Source organism: Halichoerus grypus, chromosome 2 (genome assembly GCF_964656455.1).
Source record: "Halichoerus grypus chromosome 2, mHalGry1.hap1.1, whole genome shotgun sequence".
NCBI classification, from domain to species: domain Eukaryota; kingdom Metazoa; phylum Chordata; class Mammalia; order Carnivora; family Phocidae; genus Halichoerus; species Halichoerus grypus.
In genome coordinates, this window is record NC_135713.1 from 173,404,485 (window position 1) to 173,420,076 (window position 15,592).

The 15,592-nt window shown below is 48.0% G+C and overlaps 1 protein-coding gene across 13 annotated transcripts in view; it reads left to right on the plus strand.

Annotated features, from left to right (window-relative positions):
• ACACA (acetyl-CoA carboxylase alpha) overlaps nt 1-15,211 on the plus strand; it is a 276,124-nt gene extending 260,913 nt beyond the window's left edge. For all 13 annotated transcript variants that reach the window (XM_078063979.1, XM_078063957.1, XM_078063981.1 and 10 more), the window contains 4 exons: nt 3,068-3,222; nt 3,906-4,076; nt 11,057-11,193; nt 12,898-15,211. In XM_078063979.1, coding sequence (XP_077920105.1) covers nt 3,068-3,222; nt 3,906-4,076; nt 11,057-11,193; nt 12,898-13,021 — 587 coding nt within the window. In that variant the 3' untranslated portion in view covers nt 13,022-15,211. The remainder of the gene's footprint in view (nt 1-3,067; nt 3,223-3,905; nt 4,077-11,056; nt 11,194-12,897) is intronic.
• Nucleotides 15,212-15,592: the final 381 nt, after the last annotated feature.

Genomic DNA, 15,592 nt, shown 5'->3' on the forward strand with positions numbered 1-15,592 from the left:
TTCCATTTGATATAATTTCACCAAACAAGTTCCTAGAAGAGTACAAAGGACTTCTGATGCCTTTTTCTTAGATTTACCTGTTGGTAACATCTTGTCCCATTTGTTTTATCGTTTCCGCGTGCTCATGTACATGTGCTCACTTACGCACTCTCCACACACACACTGTTTCTGCGAACCATCTGACAGTCATTTGTAGACATCATGCTCCTTTATCCATAGATGTTTAGTGTGTGTTTCTAAGGACACAGACTTTCTCTTATGTAACCCAAGACACTTATCTACATCAGGAACTATAACATTGATACAATACTACTCTCTGATTCATGATTCATATCAAGATTTTACCAGTTGTCCCAATAATGTCCTTTATAGACTTTTTTCTTTTTTTGTGGTTCAGATCTGAGATCTAACCCTAGACCACACACTGCAGCCTGTTTTCAGTTATTTAGCCTGTCATCATCTTGACTTTTTTTTTTTTTTTTTTAAATACAGACCATGTTTTTTTGGGGGGGGTAGGATTTTCTTTTTTTAAGATCTTATTTATTTATTTGACAGAGACAGAGAGAACACAAGCAGGGGGAGCGGCAGGGAGAGGGAGAAGCAGACTCTCTGCTGAGCAGGGAGCCTGATGTCCTCGATCCCAGAACCCTGGGATCATGACTTGAGCTGAAGGCAGATGCTTAACCAACTGAGCCACCCAGTTGGTTGTGGTAATCTCCACACCCAACATGGGGCTTGAACTCACGACCCTGAGATCACGAGTCACATGCTCCACCGACCAAGCCAGCCAGGCACCACAGGCCCCTTTCTTGTAGCATGTTTCTCAATCTGTGTTTGGTTTATATTTCCCCATGGTTAAATTCAGATAACGCATTTTTGCAGGAATATTGCAGAAGTGTTATTTATGATCAGGACATCATATCAGGAGGCATATGTCGGTTTTTCCTATTCTTGATGGTAATTGTGATTACTTGTTTAAGGTTTTGTTGGCTAATAGTAATTTGTGAGGGGATACTTTGAGACAATGTAAATATTCTGTTCTTCATCAAACTCTCACCCACTAGTTTTAGTATCCGTTGATAATTCTTGGCAGAATCAGTTGCTGTGACAGTGGTAAAATGGTGGTTTTCTAATTCCATCATTCCTTCTACGTATATTAATTATTATTCTGCTGGAAGGGAGGACTTTCCCTTCCCTCTTCCCCTATTTAATTATTTATATTAGGATGGACTCACAGGTTATTTCATTCCATAAATATTCTGGTAATTAATATCATCCTATTTTTGATAAATTTGATGCTCAGACTGTCCCAGATTTGGCCAGTGGGAACACGTTCAACCCGGCTCCTATGTCCTTTTAACACGTCCCAATCACTTGAGCGTGGTCTTGCTTTTTATGACTGTATGTTCCAGGCTCATCTTCTGTTTTTCCTGCCCCAGCCCTGGAATCATCCACTGTTTCTCCAAGGAGTCTGGGTTCCTCTTACTAGAGAAGGAAAAATGTTTGCTTCCCTGTCTAGGGTGTTACAACTGAGATAATCTCACCTCAGAAGAAATCAGTTGGCTCTCTTCCCATCAATTCTTTAGGCAGAGCCGCCCCGGAATTGGATGGGCCTTCATCTCATCCCATAGCCCTGCTCTGCTTGGCGTGGAAAGAAGGCTGCTGAGTGTTAGGGCCCCAGTGTGATAGGTCAACGATTGCCCTCTGTGTGAGACCCCAAGAGGAGATAGCTGGCAGCTCTCTTCCTTGTGGTTTTCAAGTAGTGATGGGCTTAAAAAAAAGGAGGTGGAGGTGGGCATCTGAAAAACCTCATAAAAATGAAACTGGGTCCTGTGGCTACATCCCTGTTCTATTAACATGTGTTTATCTATAATACTTACGGCTCACTCAGCAGCCCAAGGCTGTTTATGGCATATGATTCATAGTGGCATAAAAAGCAAGGCCTGTTTCCAGACAGACATGCCTGAAATAGACCTTTCTCTTCTGCAACCCATCACCCGTGGTCATGTATTTATTTGTCAGCTTTGGTGACAAAGCACTTCAGGTTGTCCCCAACACCAGGGGCTGTCACCTATTGCTCCTTCAGCTAGACTTACTCCTCTTTACTAGGCAGGCAGCTAAATTTTCAGTATTGATTACAAGTCCCTTCTGAGAGTAATTAGGAAGAAAAGCATAACATAGCACCTCTACTGGGACGCCACTGACTGAAGGCAGGGGTCGGCGGGGGGGGCGGTGTCTGGGGAGGGGGCTCCTCCCTGTTACAAGGAATTCCAGATTTCTTACAGGAATCTGTTGAATGAGGGTACTGTGTGCTTAAAAGCTTAGTGATCCAAATGGGATTTGTAGGCTGCCTTTCTCTTTTCCCTTCTTCCTTCACTTTTAGCCTAAGAACTAGAATGTCTTTCTCTCTCTGGTCAGGGGTTGGCTCTGGCAGTAGCAGCCCAGCTGTAGACTAGGAAGCTGGCTAATCTAACCTGTTGAGCTGGCAGAAGACACCCAGGTCTGGCTCTAATTAGAGTACATTCTACTGGTTTCAGGTTAAGAGTTTTCAGACCTGAGATTAGAAGCCGTGGCGTAACAGCAGCTTGCAACTTTAGGAGTCCTTGGGCGGGTGACTTGTGTGGACATGGGAAAAGGGGCTGCTGGTCTGGGCCTGGAGGCGTAGCGACTGCTCCCCACCCTGCCCCGCATGCACAGTAGTCAGGCCCGGGCCTGGTGTCTCGCCTGGGGAAGGAGGGGCCTGGCTGTGACTCAGTGAGAGACACAGGCCCCCAGGCGGTTGTGTGCACCTGCTCAGAGAAGGACTTGGGGAAGGGGACTCCCATAGCTGCTTCTACAGTTGTGACCTCCACAGGGAAAGGAGGACATGGTAAGATAAGGACCAGTCTGGCATCTCATAGAGTTCTGTTACTCAGCAAAGAGGTGGTGAAGACAATGGAGAGCCAGGCCACAGGCGCGCGGGTCAGGTGGGGGGGATGTTTTTGAGCTTCCCATGACTATGGCTGCTTCTGTGCAGAGAGATTCCTGGTCGTCGCAGAGTGTGACGGGCAGGTTTACTTAATTGCAGGCACCCCAGAGCTAAGCCCAGCTGAGCGGAAGGAGCTGGAGAACAAGTTGAAGGAGCGGGAGGAGTTCCTAATTCCCATTTACCATCAGGTAGCCGTGCAGTTTGCTGACTTGCACGACACACCAGGCCGGATGCAGGAGAAGGGTGTTATTAACGTAAGTACAGCAGTTGCCACTTCCCCTGACTTGTCAGAGCCCTGCGAGCAGGCAAGCGAGCGTGTGTCTCGTGCACATAGGCTCACCAGCAGGAAGCTGTTAGGGTTGGACTGAGACAGCTTGTGCAGATCAAACCATTTTCAATTTTTTTGGAGAGACTTTTCCCTTTTTTGTGTATCCGTTGTCAGCCTAAAACGATTTCTGGTTTACATGGCCATGGACCCCTCAGAAGGCAAGCTCCATTTTACTGGTGGGAAACTGAGTCTCACATGCCTCCTCTGGGGAGAGCTGCGCGGGTGGTCGTCAGGCTGTGGATTCAGTGTCAGGGTTCCAGCAGCAGCCAGTTCACATCTGACCTGCGTGCAAGTTGTTTGAGCCATTCTGCTCCAAACCAGTTCCGCACTGTCTCATTACCTGGAGATTCACAGCCGCCCTGCCAGAACATCCCAGCCTCGGGTGGGGCTCGCATTGACGGGGCCATGGCCGGGCGCAGTGCCCTGGGCCGGGGGCTGTAGCTCCCACCTGGGGAGACGGCAGCAGGTGCTCGAGCACCGGCCAGCTGTTAAGTCTCTGAGGGGCCTGCTAGAGAGGATGGGTTTTTGTGCCGGTGGAGCTCCCTCTGGACTGGGCACCGCGCAGAGCTTGGGGCTGCGGTGGCTGAGCATGTTCCTGTGTGTACGTAGGACATCCTGGACTGGAGGACAGCCCGCACTTTCTTCTACTGGAGGCTGCGGCGTCTCCTGCTGGAGGACCTGGTCAAAAAGAAAATCCACAACGCCAACCCAGAGCTGACTGACGGCCAGATCCAGGCCATGTTACGGCGCTGGTTTGTAGAAGTGGAAGGGACCGTGAAGGTAGGTGGATGCCCTCAGAGGAGCCTTCGTGCTCTGCTCCTTATCCCCACCTGAGGATCCCCAGGCCTCTCAAGGCAGAAGTGGAAGGGAAGCCCACAGGCATCAGCCCTGTCTCCTCCCCATACAGAGACATGTCATGATAGAGGTCCTAGGACATTTTTTGCTGCTCATTCTGTCCTTCAGCAAACCTTTTTGAAGACTTACTATGTACCAGACACTGCATTAGGCCCCGAAAGTGACAGAGGCAGATGTTCTTCCTATCCACACCGAGCCCACCATCTCGAGGGAGAGATGGATTGACCAAGACGTCATGTACAACAGTGTGGCTGATATCAAACATAGCACACCCAGGACATCATGAAGCACAGAGAAGGGCACCTGAGCCACTCTGCGGGAAGGAGGAGGAGAGTTAGGACTTCCAGAAGTGGTGTCTCAGCAGACCTGAAAACAAAGTAGGAATGAACCAGCAGAAAAGGTTGGGATGGGGGTGAGGAGTAGGGGGAAGGTAGGAGGAATGTTCCAGGAAAAAGGAATGACATGTTTCAAGGCCTGATAGCAAGAGTATCATGCATCCAAAGCACTGCAGATATTTCAAGATGGCAAGAGATCCCAAGAGATTGGGATTGTGCTGGGCCATGGAAGGTGTGCTGAGGGTTTGGACTGCGGTCTGTGGGGAGCCACTGAGGTATTTAAAGCAGCAGAGTGACGTGTTCTGATTTGTGTTGCAGAAGACCACTCAGGAGGCTGGATAGGGGGTGGAACTTCAAGGGTCAGGAACAAGAAGCCTAATCGGAGGTGATGGTTATGTAGGCAGGAGGTGCTGGAGCCTCAACTGAAGAGCTTCTGGTTTCAAATCTGAGCTGGAAGGAAGTTTCCCCCCTGCCTGCAGGGAACCATGAATCCGGCATCTTCTTGGGATGATCTCATGGAGAGGACACAGGGCTTGGACCAGTGCCCCCACTGAAATGGTGTCCCTGGTGCTCTGGCCCCAGGGCTGGGCTGGGCTGGGTCTGAGCCCAGGTTGACGAGACACCAGCGTTTGCCCCTGGAATTGTGGGCTGCACAAGACAGTCCATAAAAGGGTGGGAAGAAAGAGTTGGAACTTTTATTTCTCTATTTACTTTTATTAAGAAAAAGAAATTGACCTTTATTGGTAGTTATTATATGGGTTAAAAGTAAATCATATGTCATATATCCATTTTATCAGAATATCGATAGTATATGCTGAAAATGTCTTTTCCTGATAGTTGTTTTGATCAGAACATTTGGTGCCTCCTGGGTTAGCGTGCTGAAGGAGGGCAAGCCCTTGAGCCTCTTCCTGCAAAGTGTTTCTTAACGTCTCTGTCGACTGTTCTCAGGAAGGAACTCCCAGGATTTGCCGTCATTGTTAAAGCCAGTGAATCTGGGTGCTTCTAAGATTCACCTCTGTGTTAAGCCTACCCATTTCTTTACGACTGAAAAGCTTCTTTAGATAAATATTTCAGATGTGCAGCGGGCGAGCGCAGCCTTATGCGACACCTGGTTCAGGTTAAGGTCAGTCTGTGGCATCATAATTGAGTGAGACAATTTTGTCAGTGGCTACTGGCAGCTTCTAGTGGAAGTTGGCATTGAAAGTCACGCAAGTGTAAAATAAGAGGTTGTTCTCCAGTTAAGAGTGGCCGGCTAGGTAAATGGAGTGTGTGTGTGTGGCCAGGAGCAGCCCGCACCGCCTTCCTACCACATTAGTCAGTAATGGACGTGCACGGCCTCAGTAAGCACAAGGATGAGGAGAAGGAATAGCTTCTCTCCGAGCATGAAGCGAGTGGATAGGCCCTTCAGTTGATCCTTAGCATCCTGTAGCCAGGGGACAGTGCGTCTGGAGAAGCAGGTCCTTGCTGTCTCGTAGAGCTGGAGGGAACAGTGGGCTGTCTATACACAGACCCAGCTGGAAATCGAGTGCAGGAGACAACCCCAGCCCCATAGGGCAGGAGGAGGCTGCCTGAGGCACTGGGAGCCAACTGTACCCAGGCATTTAGGCTGTTCCTTCCCTCCCTCCATCTACAAAAGACCGCATTCTCTTGAGCTCTTTAGTCCAGGAGGACAGCTGAGGAGAGAAAGGAAGGGCAGGGATGCTGGGATGTGGCTTTGAAACCTCCTTCCATATTCTGTAGGCTCAGCAGGACTAGTTGAGTGTGGGGTGGCTGATAAAATCTGTCGCGCCCTTGAGAGAAGGAAGTGTTGCACAGGTCAGAAGCGGTCTGTGCTGCCTCTGAAGGGCTGGCATGGAATCAGCTCTGTATTGGGGAATGGCCTGAAACCTTAAAAATGTCACCCCTCCGCCCCCCACTGGTTCTTCAAACAGTGATAGATATTGTGCACTGGGTCTCAAGTGCAAACACCAGCCAAGTCTAGACCTTGGCTTTGCACCAGGAAGTGACCCTCTGATCCTCTGGTTACTGGCAGGGAATGGCATTTAGTGATAGGCATCTCTGAGCCGTGCTGTGTGTTCTTTTGTCCCAGAGAATTTTTTTTTTTTTTATCTCCATCCTGAAGAAACAGATTGAGGGACAGAAAATTTGAAGACACTGTGATGTTATGTGACTTGGCAGGGCAATTCTTTTGTTTCCCATAGAGGAATCTGTTCCCGGGAGTCACGGGACTCTGTGGGAACCCACTGGAACAGTCCTGCTGTAGGAAATAGTAAGGTTTATGGTTCAGGGCTTCGCTGCAGAGAGAAGCAAAGCATCACTGCAGCTCCCTGAAAACAGTACCAAGAATTTCAGTTTAAATTGGGTCATAGGAATACAGTGCGTGTCTGTTGTGCAGGTAGGTTCTCTGTCTCGATTCTTAGATCCACAGTCTGAGGTATGTGGAATTTCAAAGACTGGTTTTTTTCCCCCCAAGCCCCAGTAGTAGAAACTGAGATGGGAACTGTGTGGGGCCATGAGCAGAACGTGGTCTTTGGAATCTCACAAATGTGGTGCATCCCAGCCCTGCTGGCTTGGACGTGGTATTTATTTAAGCCTCCGTCCCTTCCTGTGTAAAATAGAGAAGATGTTTCTTTCACGGGGTTCGGTGAGTTTTAAATGACATGATAAAGAAGATATGAAGCACAGTGCCTGGCACTCAGTAGACACTCGAGATGCCCGTTTGCTCCTCTTCTCTCAGCTCAGCACACGTCAGAGGGTAAACTAAGAGCTACAGACGTGTGACTTTGTGATCGTGGCAGGAGTCGTGAGCACGGTCTATTCTCAGTGCGTGTGCTTTGATGTGGTTTGCTCTAACTTACCCGTAATCTAGGGTGCCAAAATTCGTTCTTATGATTCAGATCATTTACCACCCATTCACTGTACTCTGGATTTCCAGACGAGATGGTCAGTCAGTGGAGGCCGCTGTGAGGATGACAGAGGAAAAAGCACCAATGATAGGGTTATATGATTTCCCCTGTCCCCGAGGCCTGGCCTCGAGCTACCCCTGGACGAATCTCATGCACCACACTTTTGATTTTAGGCCAGGGAAGGAGGAGGGAAGGCAGAACCTAGAAAACATGTTTTTGGCCCTGGATGGGGCTGAGACTGGAGTAGCTCTGAGGAGACGGGGTCCGCAGGCCACCCCAGCTCACATGGGTATTTGCTATTTTACTCCAAAGCCTCAGAAAAAACTCACATTGCCGGAGGTGTCTCCAGATAGCTCCCAAGATGAGTGATTTACAGGGCATGGTAATCAGGACTCACATCCATCACACAGTGCCCTGGTCATTCTCTGGTCCTCCTGTACATTGAATAAGGAGGACTTAACAGCTATCCAATACTTAGAAAGGAAACTTTCTAAACAGGTCATTTAGATTTTGTGCGATAGACTAATTACTACATACAATTAGTGAGACTGCGTAGTGCCTGAGATACTTACCCACTGATGCAGAGAAAGATAAAGCATCCGCTGAACATTTATTGTAAGGCCTAGCGTTGTGATGTTTAATTATCAATACTTTATCAGTATTAAAATGTTCTGATTGGGATGAGTGTGAGACAGGTGACTTACGAGCCCAGGCCTGTCATGAGATTAACAGTCCAGCATTTTACACTTGCTTTTAAAATCCACATTGGAACACTGGGAATAATCAGCCACGTTTTCATAATTTTAAGGAGGGAAATGATAAGGGCTTTCTTTCTGGGAATAGGGTTGGCCTGTCCTTCTGGATGGCTAGGATGATGAGTCTTACATCTTTGTTCTAGGAGGGGCAGACAAGGAACCGTAGCCTCCCTAATTCTGTGGAAGGGAGCCTTGCTCTTTCCCGGTGATCTCAGGCCACAGCAGTACCTTAAACCCTCCCAGACCCGTTAAGAACACCCTGTGGCACTCTGGGTGCTTATGTTTGTTTATTCTTGCTACAAATGCTATTGACTAGGATTTGCGACCCCTTCACCTTGGTGTATTCTGCTGTGATGGAAACTTTACTGAGGTTTGGCTTGGTGGTTGTCATCCAGTTCTATTTTGAGCGAACAGCAAGTCTTTCATACGTGGGGCCGTTTTTGAGAGCCTCAACTCCAAAACTTGGAATGTGTTGCCTTAATCCTGTCGCGGAACTTTTTAAATGTTTAATTTAAACACCTAGCATATTCTGTGGCTACGGGAGGGGAAGGCAGAAGAGTTTTCTCTAGAGGGTAGCTGGCTTTCCAGCATAGTGTCTAAGCATCGTTAGAAGCAGGCATCTCGTTAGCTAATACATTACACCAATCAAGGAGAGTTATCTTAAGCCACAATTAATCTGCTCCCTGGCATATGTTGATAGGGAAGCATCATGCTGTTTCTTAATTAAAAGCAAACGGATTAAAAATGATTAATAAGAGTATTAAATATTCTCCTAAACTAAAGGCTTTGGGATTCTTGGGTAAATCTAGTTGTTGTTTTTTTTCCCATTCTGAAACCCAAGAAGCATTCACTGTTTTGTTTTTTCCAACCCCCAAAATCTGCATAAGTAAGGGCATGTGCATAAGTCCTCAAGCCATGGAGAAGTCTATAAATTACCAATGATAGAGATGGACATGTCCGAGTTCGGTGGCAGCGGGTAAGAGTCCCGGTGTATCCAGTCCCTATGTGTGGGGTGCACAGGGCTGGGATGCCAGAGAGACCACTGCATTGTGGGGAAAACAGCACCACCCACCCACTTTGTCAGGAGAGATTGATGTAGCACCTCCTTTCCTTCAGAACAAGACGCTTCCCTGCCCCTTGCCCCAGAGATGGCAGCAGAGTCCTGACCAAGGCTCGGGCTGACACCGGCTTGGCCATCCCACCCTGACGAGGAGAGTTGATCTTTGTAGCCGCTATTCCAAACAGAGTGGGCACGTTGGGGGCCAGAAAGAGAACTGCATAAAAGAACTAGGAAGGGTGCACTGCTGACCCTTAATCCTGGGCTCCTTAATCCTTCAACTGTGACGGACTCCATAAGAATTTTTAGAAATGTGGCAGTCACATGACGTAATAAATAAGCAGTCACAGCTAACTCACCAGCGAAGTTAGAGATGAGGAAGTGAGAGTCTGCAAGAAACCATTCTTTTTGAAGGCATGAAATAGAAAGTTAGAAAACCACACCACACAGCGCTCGGTTTCTAACTGCGTGCTGCCCTTGAAGGGTGGGAAGAAGACACTCCCTCTGTGCCTCGCGGGTCCTGGAGTGACAGCCTTGCTCTGGTGCCTTGCTTGTGTACAGGTTTCCTGAGCCACATCTCAAGCCTCAAAGCCTCCAAGAGTCCCTGATGCACCCACCTATTAAATTATAGCGCCAAACTCATTGTCATTCTGACTTTGACTTCGTTAGTGATAACAGAGAAGGATAGCGCACCTTTAAATGACGAGCTTTGTGTTTAATTACCCAAACAAAATGACATAAATATGAATGAGCCCTAATGGTGGTACTTGGTTTTCCGGAAACCATTAACAAAACGATTCCTAAATGATTTGTAAAGAAAATGAGAGGAGAAGAGAGCAAGGAGAAGGCTATTAGGTTTCTAACACACTCCTGAATTATTATGTAGTCAACTACCTAGGAAATACTCAGCTAAATGATCTCGAAAAAAAGGAGGCACAAGGTGGTTTGTTGAGACTTCCAGGGTTACAGACGCCTTGCCCCTGTGGAATATTCTCATAAAAAGTAAAATGGGGGGTAGGTTTCTGACCTAGTGGCTCTCCCCTAGCAGCAAGACTCCCCCTCCATGCCTCGTTGAAAGAGCCTCCCACAAGCGGGCAACTCATCTGCCAGCTTAAGAATTGTGGCTCACTTCCTCAGAAAAGACACATTTCATTTTAATCTTTTTTTTTTTAAGATTTTATTTATTTAGAGTGCACACGTAAACGGGGGTGGTGGGGGAGGGAGAGAGAGAATCTCAAGCAGGCTCTGCGCTGAGCATGGAGCTGGACGCCAGGCTCGATTTCACGACACTGAGATCATGACCTGAGCAGAAATCAAGAGTTAGATGCTCAACCAACTGAGCCACCCGGGCACCCCTTAATTTTTTTTTTTTTTTAAACAGACATGGACTTTTATTTTTTAAGTTAACTCTACACCCATGTGGGTCTTGAACTCACAACCACGAGATCAAGAGTCACACGCTCTACTGTCTGAGCCAGGCAGGTGCCCCTCAATCAGCACTTGACTAAACAACAATTTGGGCTTTTAACTGTTTCTCTCAAGTCCAGCAGCTGATTACATTCTCTCAGTCTTTGTGGAATAGGTAGAGCCCTAGAATGATAGAACTTGAGTCAGTGTGAGCACTGAGGCCTCCAGGGGCCCAAGAGGCATCTTGTCCCAAAAGAAGGAAAGAGAATGAGGACAGCTCCTGTCCTGAGGCTTCTTTCCACTACAATGCCAACAATAGTGGAGAATCGTGAATAACTATTTTACAGTGAGCAAGCTGTTGGAGTGAACTTTACAGATCATGAACAATCAGGGTGTCCAGCCTGGCCTGGCCCCTGGTGTTTGACCAAGAGTTGTCTGTCTGCAGGCCTACGTTTGGGACAATAACAAGGATCTGGTGGAGTGGCTGGAGAAACAGCTGACCGAGGAAGATGGCGTTCGCTCAGTAATCGAGGAAAACATTAAATATATCAGCAGAGACTATGTTCTCAAGCAGATCCGCAGGTGAGACCCACAGTGGGGGATTTCTGTAGGAGAAATTGGGCTCGCTTCCTTGGAAGGAGCAAAGATTTAAGAACAAATCGTGAGGTGGTGCCTTACAATCTTTGTGGGTTTTTTTTTTTTCTGTTTGAGACCACTGTAGTTGACCCTCCGATAAAAATAGAACCCTGAAACACAATTCTTTCTCAGCTCCTGGTCCCAAGGCACTTAGTAATCTCCGCTAGATGAAGGCTTAGTTCATTGTGCCCAACTATTAGCTCAAAGTGCAGATCTTCTGACTGGATGAATGATTCTGTGAGAAAAGCTGACTCCATGGCAGCATCGTGGGAAACTACCTCCTCCCCTCCTGCAGCCAAGAGTTTTCAGTATTCTCCATCGGATGAGTGGTGGGGACGGCTGGGGACATTTGTAAATGTCAGTGCAGAAGACAAATTTGTACTCAGATGGACCCATTATTTACAGTTTACCCCATTTGCTTTATCACTTGTGAGTGTGCTTGCTTTCCCATAGATACATGTTCCCATATACCTACTAAGGATAAGTTACACAGATCATGGCCCATCACGGCCCTTTACCCTAAATATTAAAGTGTGTATTTGCTAATATGGATATTCTCTTACATAACCACAGTAGGATCAATTTTAGTACATTTAACATTGATAGAAATTTTGTTTCTTTCTTGAGACAGAGAGCAGAGGAGAGGCAGAGGGAGAAGGAGAGAGAGAATCCCAAGCAGGATCATGCTCAGCACAGAGCCTAATGCAGGGCTCAATCTCATGACCTGAGCCAAAGTTAAGAGTCGGACACTTAACCGACTGAGCCACCCAGGCGCCCCAACATTGATAGAAGCTTATATCTAACCCACCATTTGTAAAACATTGCTCGTTTTGATTTTGTCTGATGTTTTCTCATGATTAGATTCAGGTTATACATTCTCCATATACATGAATATTACATACATGAAGGGGCCTTCACAGGGCACATCTGGAGACATGTCATCTGCCCCTCCTGATGTTAGAATCACCTGGTCAAGATGTTACTCAGTTTCTCCACTGCATAATTACTGATATCCCCCATTGCACCTAATAAGCAATCAGTCAGTCTGTGAGGAGACACTTGAAGGCCATGCAGATATCCTGTTCTTCAGCAGGATTTCCACCTAGATCTAGTATCCATGGAAGGCTCTTGTCTGATCCAGTCTTTACGGCGAGGTTGCAAAAGGATAACTTCCCAACTCTGTGTCCTCCACCATACCCATTCCAGTTCTCCTGTAAGCAAAAAGTCGTCTCTCTTCCTCTAGTCATGTATGTATTCATTAGTCTACATCGATCATGAATTTCTATTTTTTTAATAATTTGCAGTTCATTATTACACTCACTTGAATGTCCAAAATGTCCCAGATTTAGCCAGTGGAAGCACCTTTGTGTGGGTTCCACTTTCTTTGTGACATGCCCCCCATTGCTTTTGTTGGGGTGTTTTGTTTTTTAAGTAATTCCTTACTTTCTGACATAGCAAAACGTGTCAGGTCCATCTTGTACTTGCCTTGCTGCTGGGGACTTGTTTCATGTAGGAGAACAGATGAGGTGAGGTGGTGGCCGAAGTGTGTGCAGTGGGTTCTGTCAGCATGTTATCGGACGGCTCTTAAGCTTCCCTCATCTAGACGCTGCTGCCTCTCTCTTCTTCACCGTCCCCCATCTTCCTCTTCAGCTTGGTACAGGCCAATCCCGAGGTTGCCATGGACTCCATCGTCCACATGACTCAGCACATCTCACCCACACAGCGAGCAGAAGTCGTGCGGATCCTCTCCACGATGGACTCCCCTTCAACGTAGGAAGAGCCTCCTGCCCGTCCCCGCCCTGCCTCTGGAGAAAAGCTGCCTCTTACCGCCGAAGGCACCGGAGACCCAGCCCTGGAATCCAAGTGGCATTTTGCTTCCCCTTGAACGTTTTCAGGTTATGCATGACATACTGGGATATAGGGTCACAGAGCCCCCTGCGGTCACACCCATCCCATTCAGTATTTATTACCTTGTCTGTGACTACAGCCCTCTGCCCCTGCCAGGACCTGAGAAGGCAATGAAGGGTACAAGCCTGTACCATGAGGTCTCACTACACAAAAGCAGGGCTGCTGCTGGCCTGACAGCTCCTTGGTCCCAGTGCAGGGAAATGGGAGGTGTTTACAGGCAGTCAGCAGCCCTCCCTCACCCCTGGCCCCATGAGCCTGCAGCCACAGGCAGCAGAGGAGGGCTCGGGCGAGGAGGAAGCCTCAAGTCCGTTGTTTTTTTTACCTCCACCTTCAGCCCGGTACGCACTAGATACAGGAGAGTTCCCAATTTAATCACACCAAGGGACCTGTTTCTTCTTCATGGAGTGTGAAATCTGCAAGCTCCGTGGGAACTCAAAGATGAGGGCAAAACCATGATCGAAGAAGCAGACCAAGTCAATGCTGGTGATTTAGGGGCCTCAACTGTGGGTTTGATTCTCTTAGAACAAATGGAAGGATGGTTGACCCACCACTACCTTGCGTGTCCCTGCTCACCCAGCTGGTGCACCTGCTGGGAGCCACATAGGCAGTGCAGTACCTGAGCAGGGGCCAAAAAGGAGCCTGGGGGAATGGCCCTTTCCGGCGCTGATGGCAAGTAGTTACTCATGCCACAGGGAGGGGGGCCGGATAGTCTCTCTCTTTTAGGACTTAACTATTAAGCCTGGAGCTTTGATAGTTATAAAAGGTTACTAGTGCCTACGGAGTCTCTCAGCTCTATTTCCAGGGCAACTCTCCTACTCCCTTTGGGTCTCATCTCTTCCTGGAGTGTCCACAAGCAGCAGGTACAGCTGGTCTCCCCACAGCTGTTGAAAGGATCCCTGGTGAAGTGTCTGCTGTCAGCACCGGGAACTGGCCTTCCCCGGTGTGAGCAGGCTTCCAGGGAACAGAGAATCCACATGACCTTAAGATTATCTACAACTCCATCGTGGTGCTCTGTCTTCCAGGCTCACTGGTCCCTCCCTGGCCGGCAGCAGGGGCCTCCTCACCAGTGGTGGAGATAGTTTATTTTCAACAACCCGTTTATTCAAGAAGGAAAGAGTTTACGGATTCCCCCATTGGTGTTCCTAAAGCAAGAGTGGCAGGTGATCAGGGCTGGTATAGCATCTAGTTCTTACGGTGCAGCTAATCGCATTTGTCCCTGATGACCAAGGAGGAAATAAATCACTAAGACATTTTAGTGCAGTGGTATGAATACTTTTGTACAAGCTACAGTTTTGAGCCTTAACGCTAGAGTACGCACACAAGAATGAGCCCCGCCTCCCTTCTTTGGGAACCGTGTGTGCAGACGGGCACCACGTAGCTGGATGCATCACTGACCGCCCGCTGGAGCTCGGAGCCTCGGCCATGCTGCCCTGGTGCAAGGTGCGGGCGTTCGGCACCATCAAAGAGGGCAGGAAGAGGTGGGGAACAATGTTCAGTCCAGAAAGAAGCATCCACTACCGCTGCTATCGGCTTAAGTAAAAATTGGATTCGTCTTGGACCAGGTGATTCTTTTCCGTAATTAGTAAAATTCCACATACCTGTAGGTGGTACAAACCCCTCTGCTCGCCCTGGTATTTCTTCAGAGGCAGGGCAGGTCACACTTGTTTCACCTCTCCCCCTTCGCCAGATTATGACACACTAAGTGAATACGGTTCCTCTCGAGAAGTCTGTTCGGCCTACTCCCCCTCCACCCCCAGAGCGCCTCACTGCAGGTCTTCCCCCGGACAGGGATTTTTCATACAGAGAAGCCAGGAACAGCCATATAACATGAGCAATCTGATATTCCCCCAGCCCATTAATACGCAAGGTTACGGAGCTAGGAGGAGTATAAATGATGTATTGACCAAGACTTGCTTGAGCAGAGATTGCCATATTCACTTCGTTCACAAAGCAGCCTTCACTTGTCTCATTGAGAATTCGATGGACACATACCCTGATGAGCAAGGAGCATCAGTCAAATGTATTTGTTGAAATAAACCTCCACATTTGTAGAAGAGTCACTGTTTGTCATTTCAACCCGTGCCCAGCTACCTCATTCGTGTTCCACTGAGCAGGGGGCTTTCAGCAGAGGTAGGGTGAGCCTCTCTCCGTTACAGGGACAGAAGAGCATGCATGCATTGCTTTTGCAAAGTGACATCGTTCAGAGACTTGGGGGTTTTTCAGATAACATACACCCTTGATGGCCTGGGCAGTTTCAGGGGTGTTCCTCTTGGTTTGCATGATTTTGTGAGATTTTCTGGGTCAAGTGAATAATGAACCATTTTCAGAGCTCACCTCAGGCCAGCTTTATGGAAAGGTTATGTATTCTCTTAATTTAGCTGCTTAATGGATTTTGTTTGGGCACAAAAAGGCAATAGGGGCAGGAATCTCATGCTTG